This window comes from Somniosus microcephalus, unplaced genomic scaffold (genome assembly GCF_052327205.1).
Source record: "Somniosus microcephalus isolate GS21.2 unplaced genomic scaffold, FLI_Smic_1.0 unresolved_chr2, whole genome shotgun sequence".
Lineage (NCBI taxonomy): Eukaryota > Metazoa > Chordata > Chondrichthyes > Squaliformes > Somniosidae > Somniosus > Somniosus microcephalus.
Window position 1 is genome coordinate 3,591,592 of NW_028225180.1, and position 27,983 is coordinate 3,619,574.

Consider the following 27,983-nt stretch of genomic DNA (forward strand, 5'->3'; position numbering starts at 1 on the left):
CATTTGCAAACCTACAATCCTCTGGCACCACACCCATATCCAAGGAGCAATGAATGATTCTGGCTAGATCCTGCGCTATTTCCACCATTCCTTCCCTCAGCAACTATCATTAATCCCATCCGGACCACGAACAAGTTCTATTTTACTATGGTTGAAAACGTGCTGGATTGAAAGGGTTAACTGATGCTGTTTGTTCAGTGACTGTAATTAATGTCAGTCTCCACGGGTTAACTGAAACTGTTTGTTCAGTGACTGTAATTAATGTCAGTCTTCATGGACCCTAATTGCATCAGTGCAGGGTTTCCCTCTTCTATTAATAAGGGACACCTTTCAATGTGTTATCCCATAGTATCAGTGACAGCATTGCCTCTGGCACTGACAGGGATCAACGCGCTGCTCTACATAGAGTGAGTTAGAATCTGAGAACATTAGATTGGAATGTTACACAATGGATTGGAATCTGAGAACAGAAGATTGGAATGTTACAACAATGGATCAGAATCTGAAAACAGTAGATTGGAATCTTACAACAATGGGCAGGAGTTTTTCCTGGGCGTTTGATGCACTTTCTGAATATTATGGTTTGCTATCATTACAAAGTCGGATCATTTATGCACTTCAGACGATTCAATCCATTTACTATCCCCTCCTTGCAGTTGTTGGTGTTCCTGGTAAGGCTCTCCATATTGCTATTAAGTCTATAAACCGTGTTTAACAGCATTACTGTTCTTATTTTTTACAAACCCCTACATTGCTGCAGTTGTTATTCCTGGTAAAACGCATTTTTGTGGCGCCTTCCAAGACCACCATATGTCTCAAAGTGCTTTACAGCCAATTAAGTACTTTTTGAAGTTGAGCCACTGTCGTAACATGGGTAAGTCTCTGTATCCAGCTATTAACACGGCAAACCTTTGCATACTTTATCACTATTCTCGTATGTTACTCTCTCATATTTGCTGCTATTGTTGTTCCTGCTAAGTCTCTACATCCAGCAATTACATCTGTTACACCACGTCTCACTGTATTACTGTGTTTGTCAATTAAATCTTGGAAACACCAAAACCAGTGTCTTCGGTCCTCGTCACAAACTCCATTTATTTAATCTACCAATTCAATCCCCCTCCCTGCCCAACGTGTCAGGATGTCCCAGACTGTTTGCAACCAGGGCGTTTTCTGTGATCCTGAGCTGAGTACCTACCTCGTATCCTCTGATTCAGCAGTCCTGCCTAAAATCACCTCCATAATATCGACCGTGTCCGTCTCTCCTCAGCCCTTCCACTGCATAAACCTGACTCGACTATTCCAATAATCTACTGGCTGACCACCATAAACTAGAGCTAATCCTAAACTCTGCTGCCCAAAACCGAACTCGCATCATGTCCTATTCACCCATCACCCATTTGCTCGCTGACCAACATTTGCTTCCGAGTGGGAAAAGCCTCGATCTTAATATTCTCCTCATTAAAGTCAAATCCCACCATGGCCTCACCACTCCAATCAGTCGCATTTCCCAATTCTTTTCCCATAGTCCTTCTGATTGCTACCCTTCAAGTATTTATCCAATTCCTCTTTTTAATTTAATGTATTCCCTGCTGTTCCCCTCCCAGTCTTTCTGTCTCTATCTTTCTTTCTCTCTATCTCTCTCTCTCCCTCTGCTCTCTCTCTGTTTCATGCTCATGGAATCATGAAATGGTACAGCACAGAAGGAGATCATTCAGCCCATCGTGTCCGTGGTGTCTCTTTGAAAAAGCAGTCTCATTATTCCTACTCTTCAGCCAGAGCCCTGTAAAAAATTCCCCTTCCACTAATTATCCCATTCCCTTTCGAAAGTTACTATTGACTCGACTTCCACCACGTTCTCAAACAGTTCATTCCAGATCACCACAACTCAGTGCAAAAAGAACATTCTCCTCATCTCTCCTCTGGTTCTTTTGCCTATTACCTTAACTCTGTGTCCTCTGGTTACCCACCTGTCTGTCAGTGGAAAGAAAATGACAAATGCACTCGATCAAATTCATTCAAAGTTTTGAAATCTATATTAAATCTCTCTTTATGAAAAATGATACAGATAAACAACGTGTAAAATCTTTCAATTTGGGAAATGCCCATTTTAATAAGCTGAGATGTGATTCAGCAAAAGTGTACTGGAAACATTCACCTGGAGTTAAATCAGTGTCAGAGCAATGGGCTCTTTCCAGGGTGAGATAGAGATGGTTCAGAGCAAATATGTTCCCACAAAGAAAAAAGTAAAGGAAAAACTTTCATTTATATAGCGCCTTTCAAGACCAGTGGACTTCTCAAAGCGCTTTACAGCCAATGAAGTACATTTGAAGAATAGCCACTGTTGTAATGTGGGAACTGCAGCAACCAATTTGCACACAGCAACATCCCACAAACAGCAATGTGATAATGGCCAGATAATGTGTTTTGTTGTGTTGATTGAGGGACAAATAATAGCCAGGACACCGGGGATAAATCCCATGCTCTTCTTCGAAATGGTGCCACGGGGTCTTTTACATCCACCTGAGAGAGCAGACGGGTCCTCAGTTTAACGTCTCTTTCAAAAGACGGCACCTACGACTTTGAAGCACTCCCTCAGCACTGCACTGGTGTGTTAACCTAGCTTTATGAGCTCAGCTCCCTGGAGTGGGTCTTAAACCCACAAAATTCTGACTCAGAGGTGGGTGTGCGACCAACTGAGCCACAGCTGGCAAAAAGAATGGGACTCAACAAACTAGAGCCCACTGAATGTGAAGAAGCTTCCAGGGGAGTATAAGGGAAATAAGGGAAGCTTTTCTCAGATACTGAGAGCTCACAACTACAGAATGTCCAGAGCAGTATAGGAATTGCAGGGGGTAAAAAGTATTACATAGCAACTCGAGACTCCTCCCGTCTTTCCTCATCTAACTCTATCAGCAGAACCCTGTATTCCCTTCTCCCTCATATGCTTATCTAACCGCCCCTTAAATGCATCGATACTATTCGCTTCAACCACTCCCTGTGGTAGTGAGTTCCACATTCTCACCACACTCTGGGTAAAGACGTTTATTCTGAATTCCCTATTTGATTTTTTGGAGACTATCTCATATTGTTGACCTCAAGTTTGCTCTCCCCCAGAAGTGAAATCACTCTCTCTGTGTCTAATCTATCAACACCTTTCATGATTTTAAAGAACTCTCTTAGTTTACCACTCAGCCTTCTCTTTTCAAGAGAAAATAGTCCCAGACACTTCATCCTTTCCTGGTAGGTGTTCCCTCGCAATCAGGTTTCTTCTTTGTAATTCTTCGCTGCCCCCTCTCCAGTGCCTTTATATCCATTTTTCTAATATGGCGACCAGAATTGCACACAATAATCCAAGTGTGGCCTAACCAAGTCCACACCAATGTTCGATACAAGTTTAGCTTAACTTCACTACTTTACAATTTTATCTTTCTAGAAATAAACCCTATTGTTTGGTTTGTTTTTTCTAAGTTCATGTTAAATTGTGCAAATACATTTCAATGATTTGTGTATTTGTACTTCTAGATCCCTTTATTCCTCTACCCCATTGTTGATTCTTATTTTCCAAGTAATATGTGACTTTCCTATTTGTCTTACCAAAATATGATACCTCACATTTATGTGTGTTGAATTTCATTTGCTAATTATATGCCCAGTCTGCAAGATTTTTAACGTGTTCTTGTAATTTGTTGCAGTCATCCTCAGTATTGGCCATCCCCTCCAATTTAGTGTCGTCCACAAATGTAGAAATTGTGTTCTACATTCCAAAGTCTAATTCATTAATTATAAATTGTGAACAGCAGTGGTAGCAGCACTGATCCTTGTAGAACACGACTACCCACGTTATGCCACCCTGAATAACTACCCTTTACCCCTACTTTTTGCTTTCTGTGTTGATGCCAGCTAGCTATCCATTGTGCTACTTGTCCCCGACTCTGCATTCCCTGAACTTATTGATTAGACTATTATGTGTTATCCATTTTCGAAAGCCTTTTGAAAATCTAGATAGATTCCATCTACTGCATTTTGATTGTCTACTCTCTCTGTTACCTCTTCAATAAATACCATTAGTTTTGTCAAGCAAGACTATCCCTTTTGAAATCCATGCTGACTATTCATTCTTATGTTTCTCATTGCTAGATTTTTTTTAATGTTATCATTTAGAAGGGATTCCAATATTTTTCCAACCACCGATATTAATCTGATTGGTCTATAGTTCCGTGGACATGTTCTAGCTCCCATCTTATATATAAGTATTACGTTAGCTAATCACTCGTCCTCTGGCACTAGAACTTTTGCGAACGAATGATTAAATATGTGTAGTGATGCCTCTGCTCTCTCTTCGCAAGATTCTCTTAAACACGTGGATGTAATCCGCCCACACCAGAGGTTTTATCCTCTTTTATTTTGATAAGTTTATTTAATATATCTCTTCATTTTATATTAAATGCAGTTAACTCGTTACTAATCTCATCATCCAATATCATATCCACCTCTTCTATTTCCCTTGTAAATATTGAAGCAAAGGAATTATGTAATATCTCTGCCAACTCTCTATTGCTGCTTGTGGCATTACCCTCCCTATCACTTACTGGCTCTATTACTATTGCGACTTTGCTTTTTTAATGAGATGCCTGTAAATTATTTCAATATTTTGTTTTATGTTCCTTGATAATTTAATTTTTTAGTTCCAGTTTGCCTTCCAACTTGTTTTTGTGAGTCCTCTGCTAAAAGCTTCATATTCTCCCTTATCACTCTCCCCTGCTGACAATGGTCTTAATGTATGCCGCTTTCCTTATGCTCAATTTTTCCCTTACGCCTTTCTTCATCCACGGTGATTCATTAATGTTTAGCTTGTTCTTGTTTATTAGCAGAATATATTTTTCCTTGGCACTATTGAACACTGTATTTAATGTTTACCACTGCTGTTCTACATCGTTGTTCTCCAATGTTGTCTATTTTATTTTCCCAAGTGCTATTCTCAGCCCCTCAAATCAGCTGTTCTCCAATCTATTACCCTTGTCTTTGACATACTTATATCCTTCTCATTTATTATCTTAAAGAGTATTATATTATAGTCACTATTGCCTAGATGTTCCCCTAATTTTACTACTCTTATCTGCTCTGTTTAATTCCCCATTACTAGATCCAATAGTGAATCCTCCCTTGTTGGGATTTTTACATATTGGTTAGAAAGGTGTCTTGTACACATTGTTGTAACTCCATTCCCTTATTCCCTTTACCTGCCTCAGTTGATCAATTAATATCTGGGTATTTGAAAGCCCCCTTGATTATTATTCTGTGTTATTTACAAATTTACCTAAGTTGTCTTCATATTTCTTCCTCCACCTCTCTTCCAATATTAGGTGGTATGTTGACGACCCCTATTAGTGTGATTGATTCTTCATAATTTTTCATCTATATCCACGTTATTTATATTTCTGTCTTGCTGATACCTGCATCACTTTTGTCTAATGCCATTATGTTATCCCGAATAAGTACAGCTACTCCAACTCCCATTTTTAACTCTTTCTATCTTTTCTAAATATGTCAAAACCAGCAATGTTTAATTCCCAGTCCTTATTTTCCGTTAGCCATGTCTCAAGTAAAAGAAATGGAGTGAATGAAAAAAATATTAACATGTTAAATCAAGGAAAACCCAAATATATTTAATAAATAGAGAAAGAGCAAGAGGATCACTAAGGAAAGTGTAGGGCCTATTAGAGACAAAAAAAGGTAACCTGTGTGTGGAGGCATAAGACATGGGTATGGTTCTAAAGGAATACTTTGCATCTGGCATCACAGAAAAGAGCAATAATAGAGAGTCATAGAGTCATAGAGTAATACAGCACGGATAGAGGCCCTTCGGCCCATCGTGTCCGCACCGGCCATCAAGCCCTGTCTAATCTAATCCCATATTCCAGCATTTGGCCCGTAGCCTTGTATGCTGTGGCATTTCAAGTGCACATCCAAATGCTTCTTAAATGTTGTGAGGGTTTCTGCCTCCACAACCCTTTCAGGCAGTGAGTTCCAGACTCCAACCACCCTCTGGGTGAAAAGGTTCTTCCTCAAATCCCCTCTAAACCTCCCGCCCTTTACCTTGAATCTATGCCCCCTAGTTATTGACCCCTCTACTAAGGGAAAAAGTTCCTCAGCATCCATCCTATCTATGCCCCTCATAATTTTGTACACCTCAATCATGTCCCCCCTCAGCCTCCTCTGCTCCAAGGAAAACAAACCCAATCTGCCCAGTCTCTCTTCATAGCTGAAGCGCTCCAGCCCTGGTAACATCCTGGTGAACCTCCTCTGCACCCTCTCTAACGCGATCACATCCTTCCTGTAGTGTGGCGACCAGAACTGCACACAGTATTCCAGCTGTGGCCTAACCAGTGTTTTATACAGCTCCATCATAACCTCCTTGCTCTTATATTCAATGCCTTGGCTAATGAAGGCAAGTATCCCATATGCCTTTTTTACCACCTTATCCACCTGTTCCGCCGCCTTCAGGGATCTGTGTACTTGCACACCCAGATCCCTCTGACCCTCCGTCTTGCCTAGGGTCTTTCCATTCATTGTGTATTCCTTTGCCTTGTTAGTCCCCCCAAAGTGCATCACCTCGCACTTTTCCGGGTTAAATTCCATTTGCCACTGTTCCGCCCATCTGACCAACCCATCTATATCGTCCTGCAGACTGAGGCTACCCTCCTCGCTATTTACCACCCTACCAATTTTTGTATCATCCGCGAACTTACTGATCATACCCTTTACATTAATATCCAAGTCATTAATGTAGACCACAAACAGCAAGGGACCCAGCACCGATCCCTGTGGTACCCCACTGGCCACAGGCTTCCAGTCACAAATACAACCTTCGACCATCACCCTCTGCCTTCTGCCACTAAGCCAGTTTTGTATCCAATGTGCCAAGGCACCCTGGATTCCATGGGCTCTTACCTTCTTGACCAGTCTCCTGTGCGGGACTTTATCGAAGGCCTTACTGAAATCCATGTATACCACATCAACTGCGTTACCCTCATCCACACACCTAGTCACCCCCTCAATGCAGACATTGTATTTAAAGAGGGAGTGTGTGAAATATTACATGAGCTTAGCATAGAGAGAGAAGAAGTATTAAGAGGTTTTGTATCTTTGAAAGCAGATAAATTGCCCGGCCCAGATGAAATGAATCCGAGGTGTTAAGAGAGGCAAGAGAAGGTTGTGTCTGAGTGACTTGATTGAATGTTATGAGGAGGTAACGAGGAGGGTCGATGAGGATAGTGCATTTATTGTAGTCCACATAGCTATTAGCTAGTCGTTTGACAAAATTCCAAGTAACAGGTTGGTCAAAAAGGTAAAACCCCAAGGGCTCCAAGGGAAAGTGCAACTTGGATCCAAAATTGGCTCAGTGACTGGGAGCAAAGCGTAATGATCGATGGGTGTTTTTGTGACTGGAAGGCTGTTTCCAGTGGGATTGTGCAGGGTGTAGTACCAGGTGACTTGTTTTTTGTGGAAATATCAATGACTTAGACCTCAATATAGGGGGCATGATTAAAATGTTTGCAGATGATACAAAAATTGGCCGTGTGGCTGAAGTGAGGAAGAAAAATCTAGACTGCAGGAAGATAACAATGGAGTGGTAAGGTGGCAGAAAATTGGCAGAATGAATTCAATCCGAGGAAGTAGGCAGGGCTAACAAATAAAGGGAATACACAACAAATGATAGGATACTGTGAAATGTAGAGGAACAGAGGTACCTTGAAGTGCATGTCCGCAGATCCCTGAAGGTAGCAGGCCAGTTAAATAAGGTGTTTAAGAAGATATACTGGATAATCTCCTTTATTAGCTGAGGCATAGAATGTAACAGCAGAGAGATTATACTAGAACTGTATAAAACACTATGTAGGCCACAGCTAGAATACTGTGTAAAGCTCTCGTCACTTTACAGGAAGATGTCATTGCACTCGAGAGGGTACAAAGGAGATTTACGAGGAAGTTGCCAGGACTGGAGAATATTGGCTATGAGGAAATATTGGACACGCTGGGGTTGCTTCATTTGGAGCAGAGAGGGCTGAGGCAAGATTTAATTAATGTGCATAAAATTATGAGGGGCTTGGATGGAGTTGATGGGAAGCACCTTTTTCCATCAGAAGAGTGGTCAATAACGAGGGGCATAGATTTAACGTAATTGGTAGAATGAATCGAGGGGAGTTGTGAATTCCTTTTACCGAGTGGGTGGCGGGAGTTTGAACCTCACTGCCTGAAAGGTTGGTAGAGGCAGAAACCATCATCACATTAAAAGGTACTGGGATGTTCACGTGAATTGCCAAAACCTGCAATGCTACGGACCAAGAGCTGGAAAGTGGGATCAGTCTGGATGGCTCCTTTGTGACCAGCCTCCTTCTGTGCTGTACATTTCTATGATTCTATGATTCTATAATTCTATAATTCCTTTAGATTTGCTGCTCTAAAAAAATCAATCCCAGCTTCTCCAGCCTCTCCACGCAACTGAAGTCCCAGATCCCTGGTACAATCCTTTTAAATCCCTACACCATCTCTAATCCTTGACATGCTTGGCAAAGTGTGGTGCCCAGAATTGGACACAATCCTCCAGCTGGGGTCTAACCACTGATTTAGAAAAGGTTAGCATTTCTACCTGAATTTTGTTACTCTGTGTCTCTGTTTGTAAAGCCAAGTACTCTGTATGCTTTATTAGCAGTTGTCGCAACTTGTCCTGCCACCTTCAATAAATTGTGTAATGTTCCCTTGCTCTGTCTGATCGTGCAGCCACTTTAAAATTGTACCGTTTAGTTTATATTGCCTCTGCTCGTAGTTCCTAAAAAAATGTATCACTTCACACTTCTCTGTGTTAAATTGTTTCTGCCATGTAACAGCCCATTTCACCAATCTGTCTATGTGCTCCTGAAGTCTGTTTCTACCCTTCTCACTGTTACTTAACATTTCGGAGATTTCTATTATCTGCAACCTTTGAAATTATGTGCTGTATACCCAACTCCATGGCATTGATATACAGGAAAAGAGCAATGGTGCCAATACCGACTCCTGGAACGACCACTGTATACTTCCCTCCAGTCTGAAAAACAACCGTTTACAACTACTCTCTGTCTCTTAGCCAATCTCCGAGCCCTGTTGCCACAGCCCCTTTAATCCCATGAGCTTCAATTTTGGTATTATGTGGTACTTTATCAAAAAACTTTGGAATGCATAGGGAAATTGGGAAAGCGTTAGCAGTATCAAACATAAAACCATAGAATTGATCATAGGTCGCACCTGGTTTCAAGCAATGAATTACAAAATCATTGACTTTATTCCCATTGTATTATTTATATGTACTTGCTCTCAGGATATGGGTGCCGCTGTCAAGGGTGGTATTATTTGCCCATCTCTAGTTACCCAAGATAAAATGGTGGGCCCTCATCTTGATGTGCTGCTGTCTGTGAGGTGAAGGTGCTCCCACAATGCACTTACGGAAGAATTTCAGGCTTTTGACACAGTGACGATGAAGGAACGGCGATATATTTGATGGGTATGGTAGCACAGTGATTATGTTGCTGGACTAGTAAACCAGATGCCCGGACGAATGACCCTGAGTTCTAATCTCAACAGCTGGGGAAATTAAGCTCAATTAATTAAAGACATCTGGATCAAAAAGCTAGTCTAAGTAACGGACACCATGAAACTAATGGATTGTAGTAAAAACCCATCTGGTCTTCTTTAACAACAATAACAACAGCAACAACGTGTATTTACATAGCGCCTTCAACGTAGTAAAACGTCCCAAGGCACTGCACAGGAGTATTATGGGACAAACACATAGACACCGAACCACATAAGGAGAAATTAGGGCAGGTGACCAAAAGCTTGGTCAAAGAGGTAGATTTCAAACTGCATCTTTAAGGGGGAAAGAGAGGTAACGAGCCGGAGAGTCTTAGGCAGGGAATTCCAGATGTCAGCGTTTAGGCAACAGAAGGCACAGCCACAAATGATTGAGTGGTTATCACCAGGAATGCTCAAGAGGGCAGAATTAGTGAAGCATAGATACCTCGAGGGGGATCGGGATGAAGGAGATCACAGAGATAGGTAGGGGCGAGTCCATCGAGTGATTTTAAAACAAGGGTCAGAAATGTTATATCGAGGCACTGCTTAACCAGGAGCCAATGTAGTTCAGCGAGAGCATGGGTGATGGGCGAACGGAACTTGGTTGATTTAGGATAGGTGCAGCCGAGTTTTGGAAGATCTCAAGTTTCCATAGGATAGAATATGGGAGGTCAGCCCGGAGTGCATTGTAATATTCAAGTCTAGAGTTAACAAAGACGTGGATGAGGGTTTCACCAGTGGCACTGAGGCAAGGGCTGAAGCCTGATTGCAGTGATTCAAACAAGGAATTGCGGGAAAGATAGGCACGGATTTGGACACATTCAATTAATTTAGAGAGGAAAGGGAATTTCAAGATGTGGCATTAGATTGCAAGCCAGTGAGGTCAAGGTTTCTATGCGGAGGAGAGGTTTGCTGATGGCAGTTTTGAATGAGAGGGGGACAGTACCCGAGCAGAGAGAACCGTTAACAACGTCAGCTAACATGGGAGCCTGAAAAAGAAGTAGGGTGGTCAGCAGTTTGCTAGGAATAGGGTAGAGGGAGGAGGAAGTTGGAAGTTGGTCTCCTGGACAAGAAGAGTGCGGAGCGGTCAAGAGCGGAGATCAGAGAGAAACTGGAGAAAGATTTGAGTTGGAATTGGCTGGGTAATAAACTAGCATGTATTGAGAATTGGTTAACAGACAGGAAACAAAGAGTGAGGGTAAATGGCTCTTTTTCAGGGTGGCAGGCAGTGACTAGTCAGTTACCGCACGGATCTGGTCTTGGGCCCCAGCTATTCACAATCTATAAAAATGATTTGCATGAGGGGACTAAATGTATCATTTCCAAATTTGCTGATGATACAAAGCTGGGTGACATTGTCAGTTGTGCAGAGCGTAGGAAGAGTCTTCAAGGGGATCTCGACAGGTTCAGAGAGTGGCCGAGGACATAGCAGATGGAATACAAACTTAATAAGTGTGAATTATCCACATTGGTAGAAAAAACAGAAATGCAGAGTATTTCCTAAATGGTGAAAGATTGGGGAAAGCAGATGCTCAAAGTGACCTGTGTGTCCTTGTACATGAGTCACTGAAAGTGAATGTGCAGGTGCAGCAAGCCATTAGGAAGGCACATGGTATGCTGGCCTTCATTACAAGAGCATTTGAGTACAGGAGTAAAGAAGTCTTACTCCAATTATACAGGGCCTTGATGAGACCATACCTGGAGTACTGTGTACAATTTTGTTCTCCATACCTAAGGAAGGATATACTTGTCATAGAGGGTGTGCAATGAAGGTTCACGAGATTGTTTCCTGGCGTGGGAGGACAGTTGTATGAGATGAGATTGAGTAAACTATGTCTGTATTCACTTGAATTCAGAAGAATGAGAGGGGATCTCATTGAAGCATACAAAATTATTACGGGGCTTGATAGGCTGGATGCTTGGAGAACGTTTGCCTTTGCTGGGGATTCTAGAACAAGGAGCCAGAGCTTCGAGATAAAAGGTAGGACATTCAGGACAGAGATGAGAAGAAATTTCTTCACACAGTGGGTGATCAATCTTTGGAATTCTCTACCCCAGAGGGCTGTGGATGCTCAATCATTTGGAATATTGAAAACAAAAGTCGATAGATTTATGACAAGTAAAGGCATCAAGGGATATGACGATAGGGCCTCCTCCTGCTCCCATTTCTTATTTTCTTGTGTTTTTAGTTCAGGGCTAGGGTAGGGGGGAACCTGAGAGCAAGTTTGGCCCGGTGGGCTAGAGGAAGGAAGGGAAGTAGCAGAGGCAGCTGAACGGATGGTCTCAATCATAGAGGCAAAGTAGTCCATGAGCTCCTTACACTTGTCATCGGAGGTGAGGGTGGAGGAGACTGTGGAGAGGGGTTTAAGAAGACGGTTAGCAGTAGAGAATAGGAGCCGGAATTCATCTTTGCTTTCCAGAATGATTCTGGAATACTGAGCAGTATTGGCAGATGAGAGCAGGATCTGAAAATGAATGATCTGACACACCAGTTAAAGACAAACCAGTCATATAGGCTCCTTTAAAAGACAGGACCAGTCACTCGGGCTTCTTAAAGAGACAGGACCAGTCATATAGGCTTATTAAGAGACAGTACCAGCCACACAGGCTTTTTAAAGCGACAGAACCAGTCGTAATGTTTATTAAAGAGGCAGGACCAGTCGCAGCGCCTTCATAAAGAAGCAGGGACAGTCGCATTCGCTATTTAAAGAGACTGAACGAGTCACACAAGCTATTTAAGGAGACAGGACCATTCACACAGGATTTTTAAATAGACAGTACTAGTCACACAGGCTCTTTACAGATACCGGACTGGTCACAAGGTCTTTATAAAGAGACAAGTCCAGTCACTTAGGTTTTTTTAAGAGACACTACCTGTCAAACAGACATTTTAAAGAGACAGGGCCAGTCACACAGGCTTTTTTATAGATACAGGACTGGTCACAATGTCTTTATAAAGAGACAAGTCCAGTCAGATATGTTATGTAAAGAGACACTACCTGTCAAACTGACATTTTGAAGAGGCAGGACCAGTCACTCGGGCTCTTTAAAGAGCCAGCACCAAACAAGGAGGCATTTCGAAAGAGACAGGACAAGTCTTACAGGCTTTTTAAAGAGACAGGACACGTGATAATGGCATTTTAATGAATCAGAAACACTGATAACTGCTTTTTCAAGAAACAGGGCCAGTTAAATAGATTTTTGAAGAGACAGAGTCAGTCACACCGGCGTATTTAGGAGAAACAACTGTGATAGCTGAAGGGTCTAGAACTTTCTCTCGAGCGAATGTACTTAACAGAAGTATTCGGACCGGCAATTCTAGGAACCCATATTAGTCCTTACAGATTAGTAGACAATTAAAGTTCGTTCACAGATTATAATCTTGTCCTGAATATAACCCCTTTGAACCTGATTATTTTGCAGACTCTTAGTTTTAATATGTTTAATTTTCCTTAATTTTGAGAAAGGTTCGGTGTTTTTTATTTATTGATTCTTTCATGGACTGTGAGCATCACTGGCAAGACAAGCCTATCCCTAATTGTCCGTGAGAAGGTGGTGGTAAGCTGCCTTCTTGAACCGCTGCAGTCCTTGAGTTTTAGATACCCTCACAGTGTCTGACTTTGGTACAACTGTGTGGCTTGCTGGGCCATTTCAGAGGGCAGTTATGTGTCACACACATATGAGCAGCCCTGGTGAGGATGGCCGATCTCCTTCCCCAAAGAACGTCATTGAACCAGTTGGGTTTTTCCAACAATCCGGTAGATTCAGGGTCTCCATTACTGATACCAGCTTTTTAATTCCGAATTTATTTTATTAACAGAATTTTAATTCCCCAGCTGCCATGGTAGGATTTGAACTCACGTCTCACGGATTAATAGTCCAAGCCTCTTGAATACTAGTCCAGTAAAATAACCACTACTCTAATGTACTCGGTGTCTACAGAGAGTAATTCATAATACTTTTGACTTATGCCTTTTAGGTTTTGGAAAGGCTTTGAGGATTCAGGAGGTGAGTTACACGCCACAGAATACCTAGCATCTGACGTGCTGTTATAGTCATTTATGTGGCTTGTCCAGTTGATTTTTTGATTAAAGGCGACCCCTAGGATATTGATGCTAGAGGATTCGGTGATGGAAATGCAATTGACTGTCAAATGCTGGAATTTAGAATATCTCTTGCTGGAGTTGGTCATCGCCTGCTGCTTGTGTGGAGAGAATTTACAATAATGATACCATGGGTGAGGGGCTTCAATTAAGTGGAGAGACTGGAGAAGCAGTGATTCTTCGCCATAGAGCAGAGGAGGTTAGTGGGAGATTGAATAGAAGTGTTCAAAATGTTGAGGGTTCTGATAAACCGGGAGAGTTCAAAAGCAGCGGGAGCAGAGTGAGAGCGCCAAAACCCGGGAGAGTTCAAAAGCAGCGGGAGCAGAGCGAGAGCGCCAAAACCCGGGAGAGTTCAATAGCAGCGGGAGCAGAGCGAGAGCGCCAAAACCCGGGAGAGTTCAATAGCAGCGGGAGCAGAGCGAGCGCGGCAAAACCCGGGAGAGTTCAAAAGCTGCGGGAGCAGAGCGAGCGCGGCAAAACTCGGGAGAGTTCAAAAGCTGCGGGAGCAGAGTGAGAGCGGGAAAACCGGGGAGAGTTCAAAAGCTGCGGGAGCAGAGCGAGAGCGGGAAAACCCGGGAGAGTTCAAAAGCAGCGGGAGCAGAGCGAGAGCCCAAAACCCCGGAGACTGCAATAGCAGCGGGAGCAGAGAGCGACAAAACCCGGGAGACTGCAATAGCAGCGGGAGCAGAGCGAGAGCGCCAAATCCCGGGAGAGTTCAATAGCAGCGGGAGCAGAGTGAGAGCGACAAATCCCCGGAGACTGCAATAGCAGCGGGAGCAGAGCGAGAGCGCCAAAACCCGGGAGAGTTCAAAAGCAGCGGGAGCAGAGTGAGAGCGACAAATCCCCGGAGACTGCAATAGCAGCGGGAGCAGAGCGAGAGCGCCAAAACCCGGGAGAGTTCAAAAGCTGCGGGAGCAGAGTGAGAGCGGGAAAACCCGGGAGAGTTCAAAAGCAGCGGGAGCAGAGTGAGAGCGCCAAATCCCGGGAGATTTCAACACAGCGGGAGCAGAGCGAGAGCGCCAAAACCCGGGAGAGTTCAAAAGCATCGGGAGGCGCTGAGATAAAAAAATAAAGTGTAAATAAGTAAAAGTTAATAGAAATGTGACGTCACTAGAAAGCAGGTAAGTGATTGGTTGGTAAGTATTTCTATATTTCTTGTCTTTTCTCCAAACTTGAGCGTCTAAATTTAAGTGCCATGGTGTAGATTAAAAGATATAAGTGTTCCAAATGTTAAAACGAATTAGTTAATTGAGATGGGACACCATGCAATGTGATGTTGTTTTTGCATGTCGGAGCTGGCGGACACCATTGAGGTCCAAGACGACCACATCTGCATAAATGTTGGCGGCTCGAGGAACATCGGCTCAGAGTTGATGAGCTGGAGTCCGAGCTTCAGACACTGTGACACATTATGGATGGGGCATGTTACTTGGACACTATGCACCAGGAGGCAGTCACACTGACTAAATATTTACTTCCCATTTGGCCCATGGACAGGGACAGGAGGGTGTGACTACAACCGAGGCAGGTATTGGGATACAGGAGGTAATGTTGGAGGAGCCACAGCAACTGGGCCTTGTCCAAAAGGTACGAGATTCTTGCTCCCTATGTGGACGAGGCCAGGGACTGCAGGGAGGATGAGCAAATTGACCACAGCACCGTGGTACAGGGAGCAATTCAAGTGGGGGAGCAAAAATAAATGTTGTAGTGATTGGGGACAGTATAGCGAGGGGGATAGATACTGTTCTCTGTAGCTGAGAATGTGTGAGTCCCGAAGGCTATGTTGCCTGGCCGGTGCCAGGGTTAAGGACAACTCCTCTGGGCTGGAGAGAAAATTGGAATGAGGGGGGGGAAGAACCAGTTCTCATGGTCCACGTAGCTACCAATGACATAGGTAGGACAAAGAAAGACGTTATGCTGATGGAGTATGAGCAGCTAGGGGCTAAATTAAAAAGCAGAACCACAAATGTAATAATCTCTGGATGACTACCTGAGCCACGAGCGAATTTGCATAAGGTAAATAAGATCAGAGATATGAGTGAGAGGTTCAAAGTCTGGTGTGGGAGAAATGGGTTTCGATTTGTGGGGCACTGGCACCAGTACTGGGATAAGGGGGAGCTGTTCCGTTTGGATGGTCTTCACCTGAACCATGCTGGGGTTAAAGCCCTGGCAAATCGAATAACTAGGGCTGTAGACAGGGATTCAAAATAAATATTTGCGGGGGGCGGTGGATCCAGGTGAGTGGGAAAATAAACAGTGAATGAGAAATGAGAATGCAATAGAGCAGGTTATAGATGGGGGAAACAATAACCAGAGTGTGGCAGGAAGGGACAGAATGTTTAAAAATATGAGTGTAACGGAAAAAAGGCCAAAGCAAGGAAAAATAGTAAAAAGACAAAGTTATAAGCTCTATATCTGAATATTGGTTCCTAACAAGATAGATGAGTTGATTACACAAAAAGATACAAATTGGTATGATCTGATCGCCACTACAGAGAAGTAGTTGCAAGGCAATCAGGGCTGATAACTGAATATTCAAGGGTATATGGTCATTTAGAAGGATAGAAAGAAATGAATGGGAGGTGGGGTGGTTTTATTGGTAAAAGATGGGATCAGTGCAGTGGTGAGAAGTGATATTGGCTCAGAAGATCAAGATGTAGAATGGATTTGGGTGGAGGTAAAAAAATAATAAGGGGTAAAAGTCTCTGGTGGGCGGAATGTACAGGTCCCTGAACAGTAGCAATGCTGCTGGACAGAGTATAAATCAACAAATAATGGAAGCCTGTAAAAAAGGTATGGTAACAATCATGGATGATTTTAATATCCATACTGATTGTACAAATCAAATTGGCCAAGTTAGCCTGGAGGGGGAGTTGATAGAGTGCAAGTGGGATGTTTTCCTGGAACAGTATGTAAAGGAACCAACCAGGGGTCAGGCTAGCTTGGATCTGGTACTCTGTAATGAGGCAGAATTAATAATTGAACTCAATGTAAAGGATCCTCTGGGAAAGAGTGAACATAGCATGGTTGAATTTCAAATTCATTTGGAGGGTGACAAAGTTGTATCCCAAACCAGTGTCCTGATGGTAAACAATGGCAAAATTATTGGCATGAGGGCAGAACTGGCTGAAGTGGAGAGAAAACACAAATTAGAGGGTAAGAAGTTGAAATGCAGTAGCGGACATTTAAGGAGATATTTCATAACTCTCAACAAAAATGATGGTATCAAATTGAAAAAGAAGGCATACAATGTTGTTAAGATTAGTGGGAAACCAGAGGATTGGCAATTCTTTAAAAACCAACAAAGAGTGACTAGAAAAATGAAAAAGGGAGAGAAGATGAATTAAGAGAGTAAGCTGACAACAAACATTAAAACAGGAAGTAAGAGCTTCTACAGGTATATAAAAAGGAAGAGGGTAGCTAAAGTAAACATTGGTCCCTTATAGGATGAGATTGGGGAATTCGTAATGGGGAACGGTGAAATGGCAGTGATTCGGAACAAATATTTTGCATCTGTCTTCACTGTAGAAGACACTAACAACATCCCAATAATGGATAATAAAGGGCCACAGGGAGGGGAACTAAAGACAATCACTATCACTAAGGAAATGAGACTCAGTAAAATAATGGGGCTAAAAGACGACATGTCCCCTGGACCAGATTGTCTGCATCCCAGATTCTTAAAAGAAGTGGCTGCAGAGTTAATGGATGCATTGGCTGCAATATACGAACATTTTCTGTACTCTGGAGAGGTCCCAGCGGATTGGAAACCGTAATGTAACACCCGTATTTAAGAAAGGAGGGAGACAGAAAGCAGGACATTATAGACCAGTTAACCAGAAAATGATGGAGTCCTTCATTAAGGAAGCAGTTGCTGGGCATTAGAAAAACATACTGTAGTCAAACAGAGTCAGCAAGGTTTAGTAAAGGGAAGTCATGTTTAACAAATTTGCTGGATTTATTTGAGGATTTAACAAGCAGGGTGGGCAAGGGTGAGCCAGTGGATGTGGTGTATTTGGATTTCCAGAAGGCATTCGATAAGGTGCCACATAAAAGGTTACTGCATAAGATAAGAGCTCACGGAGTTTGGGGTAATATATTAGCATGGATAGAGAATTGGCTAACTAACAGATAATAGAGATTCGGAATAAATGGGTCATTTTATGGTTGGTAAACGGTAACTATTGGGGTGCCACAGGGATCGGTGTTGGGGCCACAACTATTTACAATCTACATTAACGACTTGGATGAAGGGATCGAGTGTAATGTAGCCAATTTTGCGGATGCCACAATGATGTATGGGAAAGCAAGTTGTGCAGCGGACTCAAACAATCTGCAAAGGGATATAGACAGGTTAGGTGAGTGGGCAAAAACCTGCGAGATGGAGTATAATGTGGGAAAGTGCGAGGTTATCAACTTTGGCAGGAAAAATAAAAAAGCAAACTATTATTTAAATGGAGAGCGATTACAAAATGCTACAGCTCAGATGAACCTGGGGGTCCTTGTGCATGAAACATACAAAGTTAGCATGCAGGTCCAGCAAAAAGATCAAAAAGGCAAATGGAATGTTGACCTTGATTTCAAGGGGGTTCGAGTATAAAAGCAGGGAAGTCCTGCTACAATTCTACAGGGTATTGGTGAGACCACACCTGGAGTATTGCGGACAGTGTTTGTCTCCTTATTTAAGGAAGGATATACTTGCATTGGAGGCAGTTCAGAGACGATTCACTCAGATAATTCCAGCGATGAAGGGGTTGACATATGAGGAAAGGTTGAACTGGCTGGGCCTATACTCATTGGAATTTAGATGAATGAGAGGTGATCTTATCAGAACATATAAGGTACTGAGGGGGCTCGACAGCGTTGATGCACAGAGGATGTTTCCCCTCGTGGGGAAATCTGGAGCTCTGGGGCACAGTTTTAGGATAAAGGGTCGCCCTTTTAGAACTGAGATGACGAGATATTTCTTCCCTCGGGGTCGTAAATTAGTGGAATTCTCTGCCCCAGAGAGGTGCGGAGGCTGGTTCATTAAATACATTTAAAGTGGAGATAGACACATTTTTGCAAGATAAGGGAGTGAAGGGTTATGGGGAGTGGGCTGGAAAGTGCCTTTAAGCCCAAGATCAGCCATGAACTTATTGAATGGCGGAGCAGGCTCGTGCAACCAAGCGACCTATTTCTACTCCTATTTCTTATTTTCTTATGATACAGTACAAAGGGGACATATTTCCACTGGCTGAATTGTCATTACCAAATGGCCGAACCTTGATCACGCAGTGAAATGATCTGGAATGAAATCTCCGAAATGTTGGTGGAAGCAGATTCAATAGTCTCAGTTGGTAGCAAACTCGCCTCTGAGTCAGAAGGTTCTGTGCTCAACTCCAACTCCAGGGACCTGCGTTCAAAAATCAAGGATGATACTCCAGTGCAGTACTTATGGAGCGCTGCACTGTCGGAGGGGCAGTACAGAGGGACATTGCAATTGCACTGTCGGACGGAGAGTACTGAGGGACCACTGCACGGTAGGAGGCTCAGTACTGAGGCATCGCTGTACTGTCAAAGCGGCATTACTGAGGGAGCGCTGCACTGTCGGAGGGACATTACTGAGGGTTCGCTGCAATTATGGAGGGACTGTACTGAGACATCTGCACTGTAGATGGGCCAGTTCTCAGAGAGCGCTGCACTGTCCGAGGGTCAGTATAGAGGGAGCGCTGTACCATCTGAGTGGCAGTACTGAGGGTGAGCTGCACTGTCGGAGAGGCAACTGAGGGAGCGCTGCAATGTTGGAGGCGCTGCACTGATGGAGCACTGCACTGATGGAGGGACAGTACTGAGGGAGCGCTGCACTGCTGGAGGGTCAGTACTGTGTGAGAGCTGAACATTCTGAGGGTCAGTATACAGGGATCGCTGCACTGTCGGAGGGGCATTACTGAGGGACCACTGCACTGTGGGAGGGACAGTCCTGAGGGAGCGCTGCACTGTCTGAGCGGCAATACTGAGGGATCGCTGCACTGTCGGAGGGGCAGTACTGAAGGAGTGCTGCAGTGTCAGAGGGGCAGTACTGAATGAACTCTGCAGTGTCGGAGGGGCAGTACCGATGGATCACTGTACTGTTGGAGGGTCAGTACTGAGGTACCGCTGCACTGTCTGAGGGGCTGTACTGAGGAAGTGCTGCACTATCAAATGGGTATTACTGAGGGAGCGCTGCACTGTTGAAGCGCCAGTACTGAGGGAGCACTGTACTGTCGGAGTGACAGTACTGAGGGAGCACTCTACAGTTGCAGAGTCAGTACTGAGGGTGTGCTGCGCTGTCAGATTGACAGTACTGATGGAGAGATGCACTGTCAGAGGGGCAGTACTGAGGGATTGCTGCACTGTGGGAGCGGCAGTAATGAGGGAGCCCTGTACTGTTGGAGGGGCAGGGAGCACTGTACAGTCGGGGGGACAATATTGAAGGACTGCTACACTGCCAGCATAAAGGTACTGAGGGAGAGCTCCATTGTTGCAGAGACAGTACGGAGGGAGCGCGGCACTGTCAGCGGGGCTGTACTGAGCGAGCGATGCACTGTTGGAGAGGCATTGCAGAGGGAGCGCTGCTCTGTCGTAGGGGCTGTACCATGGGAGTGCTGCACTGTCGGATGGTCAGTACTGAGTGAGCGCTGCACTGTCAGAGGGGCTGTACTGAGTGAGCGATGCACTGTCAGAGTGGCAGTGCAACACGAGCGCTGCACTGTTAGATGGTCATTACTGTGGGAGCTCTGAATTCGAGGAGGGACTTTACTGAGGGAGCGCTGCACTGTTGTAGTTGCATTCCTGAGAGATCACTGTCCTGTCGAAGGGACCGTCTTTAGGATGCGACGTTAAACCGAGGCTCTCTCTGCTCGCTCTCTGGTGGATGTAAAAGATCCCATGGCAATATTCGAAGAAGAGCAGCGAAGTTCTCCCCAGTGTTCTGGTAATTATTGATCTCAACAAACATCACTAAAACAGATGACATGGTCGTAATTGCAATGCTGTTAGTGCGAACTTGCTGTCTACAAACTGGCTGCCGTGTTTCCTATAGTACAACACTGACTTCACTTAAAAGTTACTTATTTGCCTGTAAAGTGCTTTAGGTCATCCCAAGGTCGTTAAAGGCGTTCTATAAATGCAAGACTTTCTTTCTTAACAGAAACATTCAAAAGGTAATGTGGTATATCCGTGAAGAGGAGAAATGTTCAGGACTAAGGGGCAACGGCTTTATTGTTCACTACCATTGACGAAAGGAAATGACAGCTTTGAAATAATCTGATCTGTTGACTGTGGGTTCGCTTGAATCTGTCTAATTCAATCCCACTGATCAGGATGGTAGTAGCACTGGATACGATGGATGGTATCCACAGTGTGAAGACGAGAATTATTCTCCACAAATACTGTGCAGTGGTAAGTTCTACCAATAGCGTCATGGACTGATGCATATGCGATAGCTAGATTGGTGAGGACCAGATCATGCAGGATATCTTCCTGTGTTGGTCCTCCTGCCGCAATGCCAGACTGGCAGCTCTGTTCTTCAGGGCTCGGTTAATGATGGTGCTTCAGAGTCACTCTTGGTGATGGATATTGAATTCTCCCCCTCCCCACCCAGAGAGAACAGGTTGTGCCTTTTCTGCTCTCGGTGCTCCGATCAACTGGTGTTCAGCATGAAGATGTGCTGATTCATCAGCTGAATGACGGTGGTAGGCGGTAATCATCAGGAAGTTACCTTGCTCATTTCTGACCGGGAACCTTGAGAATTCATTATGTCCTTAGGCATTGTTGAGGACTCGCATTATCTCTCCCCGCTGGCTGTATATTCCTGTGACCCCGCCGCTGGTGAGTCTGTCCTTCCGGCGGTACAGGAGATACACTGGGATGGTGATGGAGGACTTGGGAATGTTAACTGATAGTATTGGTTCTGCGACAATGATTGTGCGAGAATGCAATGTTTCCAGAGCGTTTCATAGAGTATTGACATAGTTACAGGGTACTTATCGCATTGGTTAATATTTTAAGCATTTTTCTTTGATTCCTTGGTGTCAAACCATTGCTCGTTTTATTATTTTCTCCCGCTATGTAAATCACTATTACAAAATTGGCTGGTTGAGGTCAATCATTAGAAACATCTAGTTATTCTTGTTCTAGGTTCAGGCAAATAGTATGGCCTGGAAATCAACTTGCTGGACTAAGGCGGGACCATGTAACCTTGGCAGCCATGCAAATGAAATTCCTGGACTGAGGCGGGCGCAGTGTTATCTAGGCAACCCTGGGAATGAAATTCATGTGCAGAGGCCGGGGCAGTGTAATCTAGTCTGCCCTGGGAATGACATTCCTGGACTGAGGCAGGAGCAGTGTTATCTGGGTGGCCGTGGGAATTACATTTTTGGATTGAGGCGGGAGCAGTGTAATCCAGGCGGCCCTGGGAATGAAATTCCTGGACTGAGGAGGGCGCAGTATAATCCAGATGGCAAAAGGAATTCAATTCCTGTTATGAGGCGGGAGCAGTGTAATATATTCGGCCATGGGAATGAAATTCCTGGACTGAGGCAGGAACAGTTTAATCTAGGCTGTGAGTTAAATTCCTGGACTGAGGGAGGGTGAAATGTGATGCATACACTCACTTTTAATTTAAGGCTGTGTACAATAGTGTGAGCTAGATTGTGTTGAAGTGAAGTGTTGGGGTGATAATGGCTCAATGAGTCTGTTTGTTCAATGACTGTAATTAATGCCAGTTACTGTGAGGTCTAATGATGTCACTCGGGGATTTCCCTCTGCTCTAAATAAGGAGCTCCCTTCACTGAGTGACCTCACACAATCAGCGCGCTGCCTCCAGCACAAAGACCACCAGCCTCTCACAGAAGGGATGTCGTGGGTTCGAGGGTCTCCATGGAATGTATTCTGGAACAGTGGTAGTTAACAAAAGTACTTTGGACTAACAACAAAAAATGTGAAAAACACTCAGCAGGTCAGGCAGCATCCGTGGAGAGAGAAAGAGTTAACGTTTCAGGTCTGTGACTGTTCGTCAGAACTGAAAAGGTTTCGAGTTGCAACCGATTTTAAGCAGCTTTAGGGGCAGGGAAAGGTGGTAGGATCAGAATGAACAAAAGGGTCGGTCTGTGATAGGGTGCAAGGCAGGAGTGGTTAAAGGTTGCAAATGGGGATGGGAGTAACATCAACCGCTGCCGCCTGAAAAAATAGGGGCCGAAGTTATGGTCCGAAATTGCAGAACTCAACGTTGAGTCCACAAGGCTGTACAGTGACTAAAAGAAAGAGGAAGTGCTGTTTCTTGAGCTTAAGTTGAGCTTCATTGCAACACTATGAAAAGCCGAGGACAGATAGCTCAGGGTGGAAGGGGAGCAGAGAATTAATGTGACAGGAGACCAGACGCTCGGCATTAAGCTTATGAACTGAAAGGAAGTGTTCCACAAAACGATCACCCAATCTGCATTTGGTTTCCCCATTAGAGTGGAGACCGCATCGTGAGCAGTGAATACAGTATACTAAATTGCAAGAAGTAAAATTAAATGGCTGTTTCACCTTGAAGGAATATTTGAAGCCCTGGACAGTGGGAAGGGGGATTGTAAAAAGGCAGGAGTTGCAGCTCCTGCGCTTGCCCGGGAAGGTTCTGTGGGGATGGGAGGGGCTGTTGCGGGTGATTAAGGAGTGAACCAGGGTATTACGGCGGGGGCGGGTCCTTCGGAATGCTGAAAGAGAAGGGGAGGATATACAAAATATTTACTATCCCCTTCTCGCTGCTGTTAATGTTCCTAGTAAGTATCTATGTCCAGTTATTAATTCTCTCAATCATAGTCTACAGAGCTGCAGGGATACCCGCCCTCCTGTATGCCTCAGAGACATGGACCATGTACAACCGTCACCTGAAAGCACTGGAGAGCTACCACCAACGCTGCCTCCGCAAGATCTTGCAAATCCATTGACAGGATAGGTGCACCAAAATCAGTGTGCTCGCTCAGGCCAATATCCCCAGCAGCGAAGCTTTAACCATGCTCGATCAGCTCCGATGGACGGGTCACATCGTGCTCATGCCCGATTTGATTCTCCCAAAACAATCGCTCTACACGGAGATCCGACACGGCAGGAGAGCCCCAGGTGGACTCAGGAAACGCTTCAAGGACACCCTCAAAGCCTCCTTGAAAACGTGCAACATCCCCACTGACATCTGGGAATCCCTGACCCAAGACCACACAAAGTGCAGGAGAGGCATCCGGGATGGCCACAAACTACTCGACTATCTTCGCCGGGAGCAAGCGGAAGCCAAGCACAAGCAGTGCAAGGAGCACACGTCAATTCTAGCACCCCACCCATCCGCCCCTTCAACCACCGTCTGCCTCACCTGTGACAGAGTCTGTAGGTCCCGCATTGGACTTATCAGTCTCCTGCGAACTCATTTTTAATGTGGAAGCAAGTCATCCTCGGTTCCGAGGGACGGCTTAAGAAGAGAAACCATGATACACTGTAATATTATTCTCGCTAATCACCGTGGAATACTCTGTTATTAATGGTAATCTGTGTTACAAGTTGTTGCATCTTTGTTAATACAAGAGTTGTTGTTTAAAAAGAATGGCACATCCTCGCTGCTGTTGGTGTTCCTGGTAAGTATCTGTATCCAGCTATTATTTTTTTTAATCATCTTTAACTGTATTTCTCTCCAAGCCATTCCCCATCCCATCCACACTGCTGTCGGCTATTGAATCTGAAGGTGATACAGCGTTAACAAGATTTAATTGTTCTATATTCAACTCAAGAAAATATTTTGACGAGACTCTCTCCTTAATGAAATCCGTTCTGCTTTCTACACTGAACATGTGTAACAGATCAGAAAAATATTGTCTTAATTGAGGAGATTTTCACCTAATGCCGAAAGATCATCGACCTGAAACGTTAACACTCTCTCTCTCTACAGGTTCTGCCTGACCTGCTGAGTATTGAAAACATTTTTTGTTCTTATTTCAGATTTCCAGCATCCGCAGTAATTTGCATTAGTTTTCACTTAATGCTCGGTATATTTACTGACACAGAGTCACAGGAGCAAATCCTGCAGATCACAAACACATCGTTAAATGTCTGACATATCCTCTAATCATTCAGTTGCAGTCAGTGTCTCCTTTCCCACCATCTCCAGTTCTGCATTAGTGGCACTGCTTCTGATGGTTAGATAAGGATTACAAGGATTATTTACATTCTCAAAAAACGTTCAGTCAGCCATATTTCAATGCGTTTATTTCCAATCTTTGTTTTGAATTTACAACTGGAGCCCATGCCCGTCTGTCACAGTTCACTGGATTCAGTGAGACCCAGAGTGATTCTTTATTCCCTCCTGCTGTATTGCAGGATAAAAAATCCTCGCTGATTGAAACTGAAGGACTGATGATAAGAAAATCCTTTCCTATTTTCTCGACCAATATTTTCTGCACAATTTGGAAACCAATAGGTGAAAAGATACAAGGATATATCTCTTCCAGTTGTGTTCAGATACTTTACAAAGCGTTCGGCGGCTCGTTGCCTGTCGGATAAGTCGCGATATTACGATGCTAATAAATGCATTAGTGGGCTATTACCTGGTCAATTATAAATAGTTATTTTAATTCAGAGTCCATTTTTTGCAATGTTATATGGATAATCTTCCTTTCAATGAGCTACAATTTGTGTATATAGCCAAAACTGTAGAAAGCTCAATCATAAACACAATTCTTACAGCCCAGTTATCTTTATAGCTGCAGTGCACATGTATTTATTTTCTCAGTATTTTCATATTACAGCTGCACATGTAAATACTGTAATTAATGCACGCCAAGATTGCAGTTTCTTTATTTTGCCGTTGCCTTCATTTTCTGTCCTAAATATAATGGCTATCTAACCAGGAGCTGGATTCCAAGTGGGATATCCCCCTCTCTAACATAAAGGGCACTGAAGCAAATTGCGCTGCGATAAATGCTGATTGATCCCGAGACACGAATGCTTCCTGAGAGGTTCTGGTCCTTTGCATCCCTGGTACCTCGGGCGGTGCTTTTGTCTGCTGGGCTAAAGGCAGATCTATCATTTAATCTCTCATTTATCATTCATCTGTTGCTTTCCTGTTGTATTTAGACACGTTTCATTGTTTGATTCTTCCATGTTTTCCCGATTATTCTTAAAATAAACCCTGTATTCAGCTCCACTGGTAATCGAATGAGATTATATCAGTGAAAATCACTAATGAGTTGCAGATTTCTCTCCGAATTCCTTCAAACTGCTACTCTTGCTCCCAGCCTGATGTATAATTTCCCTGTTTATTTCCCCTCCCAGCCTGATGTATAATTTCCCTGTTTACTTCCCCTCCCAGCCTAATGTATAATTTCCCTGTTTATTTCCTCTCCCAGCCTGATGTATAATTTCCCTGTTTATTTCCCCTCCCAGCCTGATGTATAATTTCCCTGTTTAATTCCACTCCCAGCCTAATGTATAATTTCCCTGTTTATTTCCCCTCCCAGCCTGATGTATAATTTCCCTGTTTACTTCCCCTCCCAGCCTGATGTATAATTTCCGTTTACTTCCCCTCCCAGCCTGATGTATAATTTCCCTGTTTACTTCCCCTCCCAGCCTGATGTATAATTTCCCTGTTTACTTCCCCTCCCAGCCTGATGTATAATTTCCCTGTTTACTTCCCCTCCCAGCCTGATGTATAATTTCCCTGTTTATTTCCCCTCCCAGCCTGATGTATAATTTCCCTGTTTATTTCCCCTCCCAGCCTGATGTATAATTTCCCTGTTTATTTCCCCTCCCAGCCTGATGTATAGTTTCACTGTTTATTTCCCTCCCAGCCTGATGTATAATTTCCCTGTTTATTTCCCCCCCAGCCTGATGTATAATTTCCCTGTTTACTTCCCCTCCCAGCCTGATGTATAATTTCCCTGTTTATTTTCCCTCCCAGCCTGATGTATTATTTCCCTGTTTATTTCCTCTCCCAGCCTGATGTATAATTTCCCTGTTTATTTCCCCTCCCAGCCTGATGTATAATTTCCCTGTTTACTTCCCCTCCCAGCCTGATGTATAATTTCCCTGTTTATTTCCCCCCCAGCCTGATGTATAATTTTCCTGTTTATTTCCCTTGCTCACAGTGAATTTAATGACGATTGTGATCCTGTCTCGGGGAAAGTGTGGTCTCTCCACATGTGTCACTCGCTACCTGCTGGCAATGGCAGCGGCGGATCTACTGGTCGTTATCCTCGACGTGATACTGAGGCAAATTCCGATTGTTTATTACAGACATTTTTATTTCGTGCGGTCAATCCCCGTGTGTAATTTACATGCCGTCCTGCTTTATGCAGCCACAGACTGTTCTGTCTGGTTCACCGTCACTTTCACCTTTGATCGATTTGTGGCCATTTGTTGCCAGAAGCTGAAAACAAAATATTGCACCGAGAAAACGGCGGCTGTGGTTCTGGGAACAGTGACTGTGTTGAGCGGTTCAAAGAACATCATCTGGTATTTTATGTTCACAGATCGGTATTGGCTTTGGAACATGCCTTGGTTTTGTGAGGTAACAGTCGGTGTTATGAAATCACGGGCCTGGGCAGCAATCGAGCTCCTTCATTACAGTCTCACCCCGGCTGTCCCATTTGTTCTAATTCTGCTGCTCAATGCTCTCACTGTCAGACACATTTTAGTGTCCAGCAGAGCCCGTAGGAGACTCCGGGGTCCCAGCAGTGGGGAGAGTCACAGTGACCCAGAGATGGAGAGCCGCTGGAAATCCATCATTTTGCTGCTTGTTATCTCTGGCAATTTCATCCTGTTATGGGTAGCGTTTATGGTGGTTTATATATGGAGCCGGATAGGTTCTATCAGTTATATGTCTGCAAATTCTCCTCCTTTCTTACAGGAATTAGGATTGGTGCTGCAGCTGCTGAGTTGCTGCACCAACACTGGGATTTATGCCGTCACCCAGACTAAGTTCAGAGAGCAGTTGAAGAATATGGGGAATTATCCTTTTACTCTGATTGTAAAATTCATTAAAGGATGATGTGAAGCAGATAATTCGCAGCCTGACAGCTGCCTTGGTGTGATTTTAAATAAAAGTATTCGTGTATGCGATGTGGGCGTCGCTGGCAATGCCAGCATTTATTGCCCATCCCTAGTTGCCCTTGAAATGGTGGTGGTGAGCCACCTTCTGGAACCACTGAAGTCCGTGTGGTGAAGGAACTCCCACAGTCCTGTTAGGGAGGGAGTTCCATGATTTTAACCCAGCGATGA

General features: G+C 44.0%; 1 protein-coding gene across 1 annotated transcript; it reads left to right on the forward strand.

Moving 5' to 3' along the window:
• The first annotated feature begins 59 nt into the window (after positions 1-59).
• On the forward strand, positions 60-27,753 carry LOC147092044 (putative G protein-coupled receptor 139). The gene is made up of 2 exons (XM_085976414.1): positions 60-671; positions 26,852-27,753. The coding sequence occupies exons 1-2, from the start codon at positions 449-451 to the stop codon at positions 27,751-27,753; spliced, it is 1,125 nt and encodes a 374-aa protein (XP_085832540.1). The 5' UTR covers positions 60-448.
• Positions 27,754-27,983: the final 230 nt, after the last annotated feature.

What these genes read in the sequence shown, in the direction of transcription:
- LOC147092044 (XM_085976414.1), top strand. Translation starts at nt 449, where the DNA reads ATGGATTGGAATCTGAGAACAGAAGATTGGAATGTTACAACAATGGAT. An exon ending in TGCAGTTGTTGGTGTTCCTG is followed by an intron (nt 672 to 26,851) that starts GTAAGGCTCTCC and finishes CCTTGCTCACAG; the next exon opens with TGAATTTAATGACGATTGTG.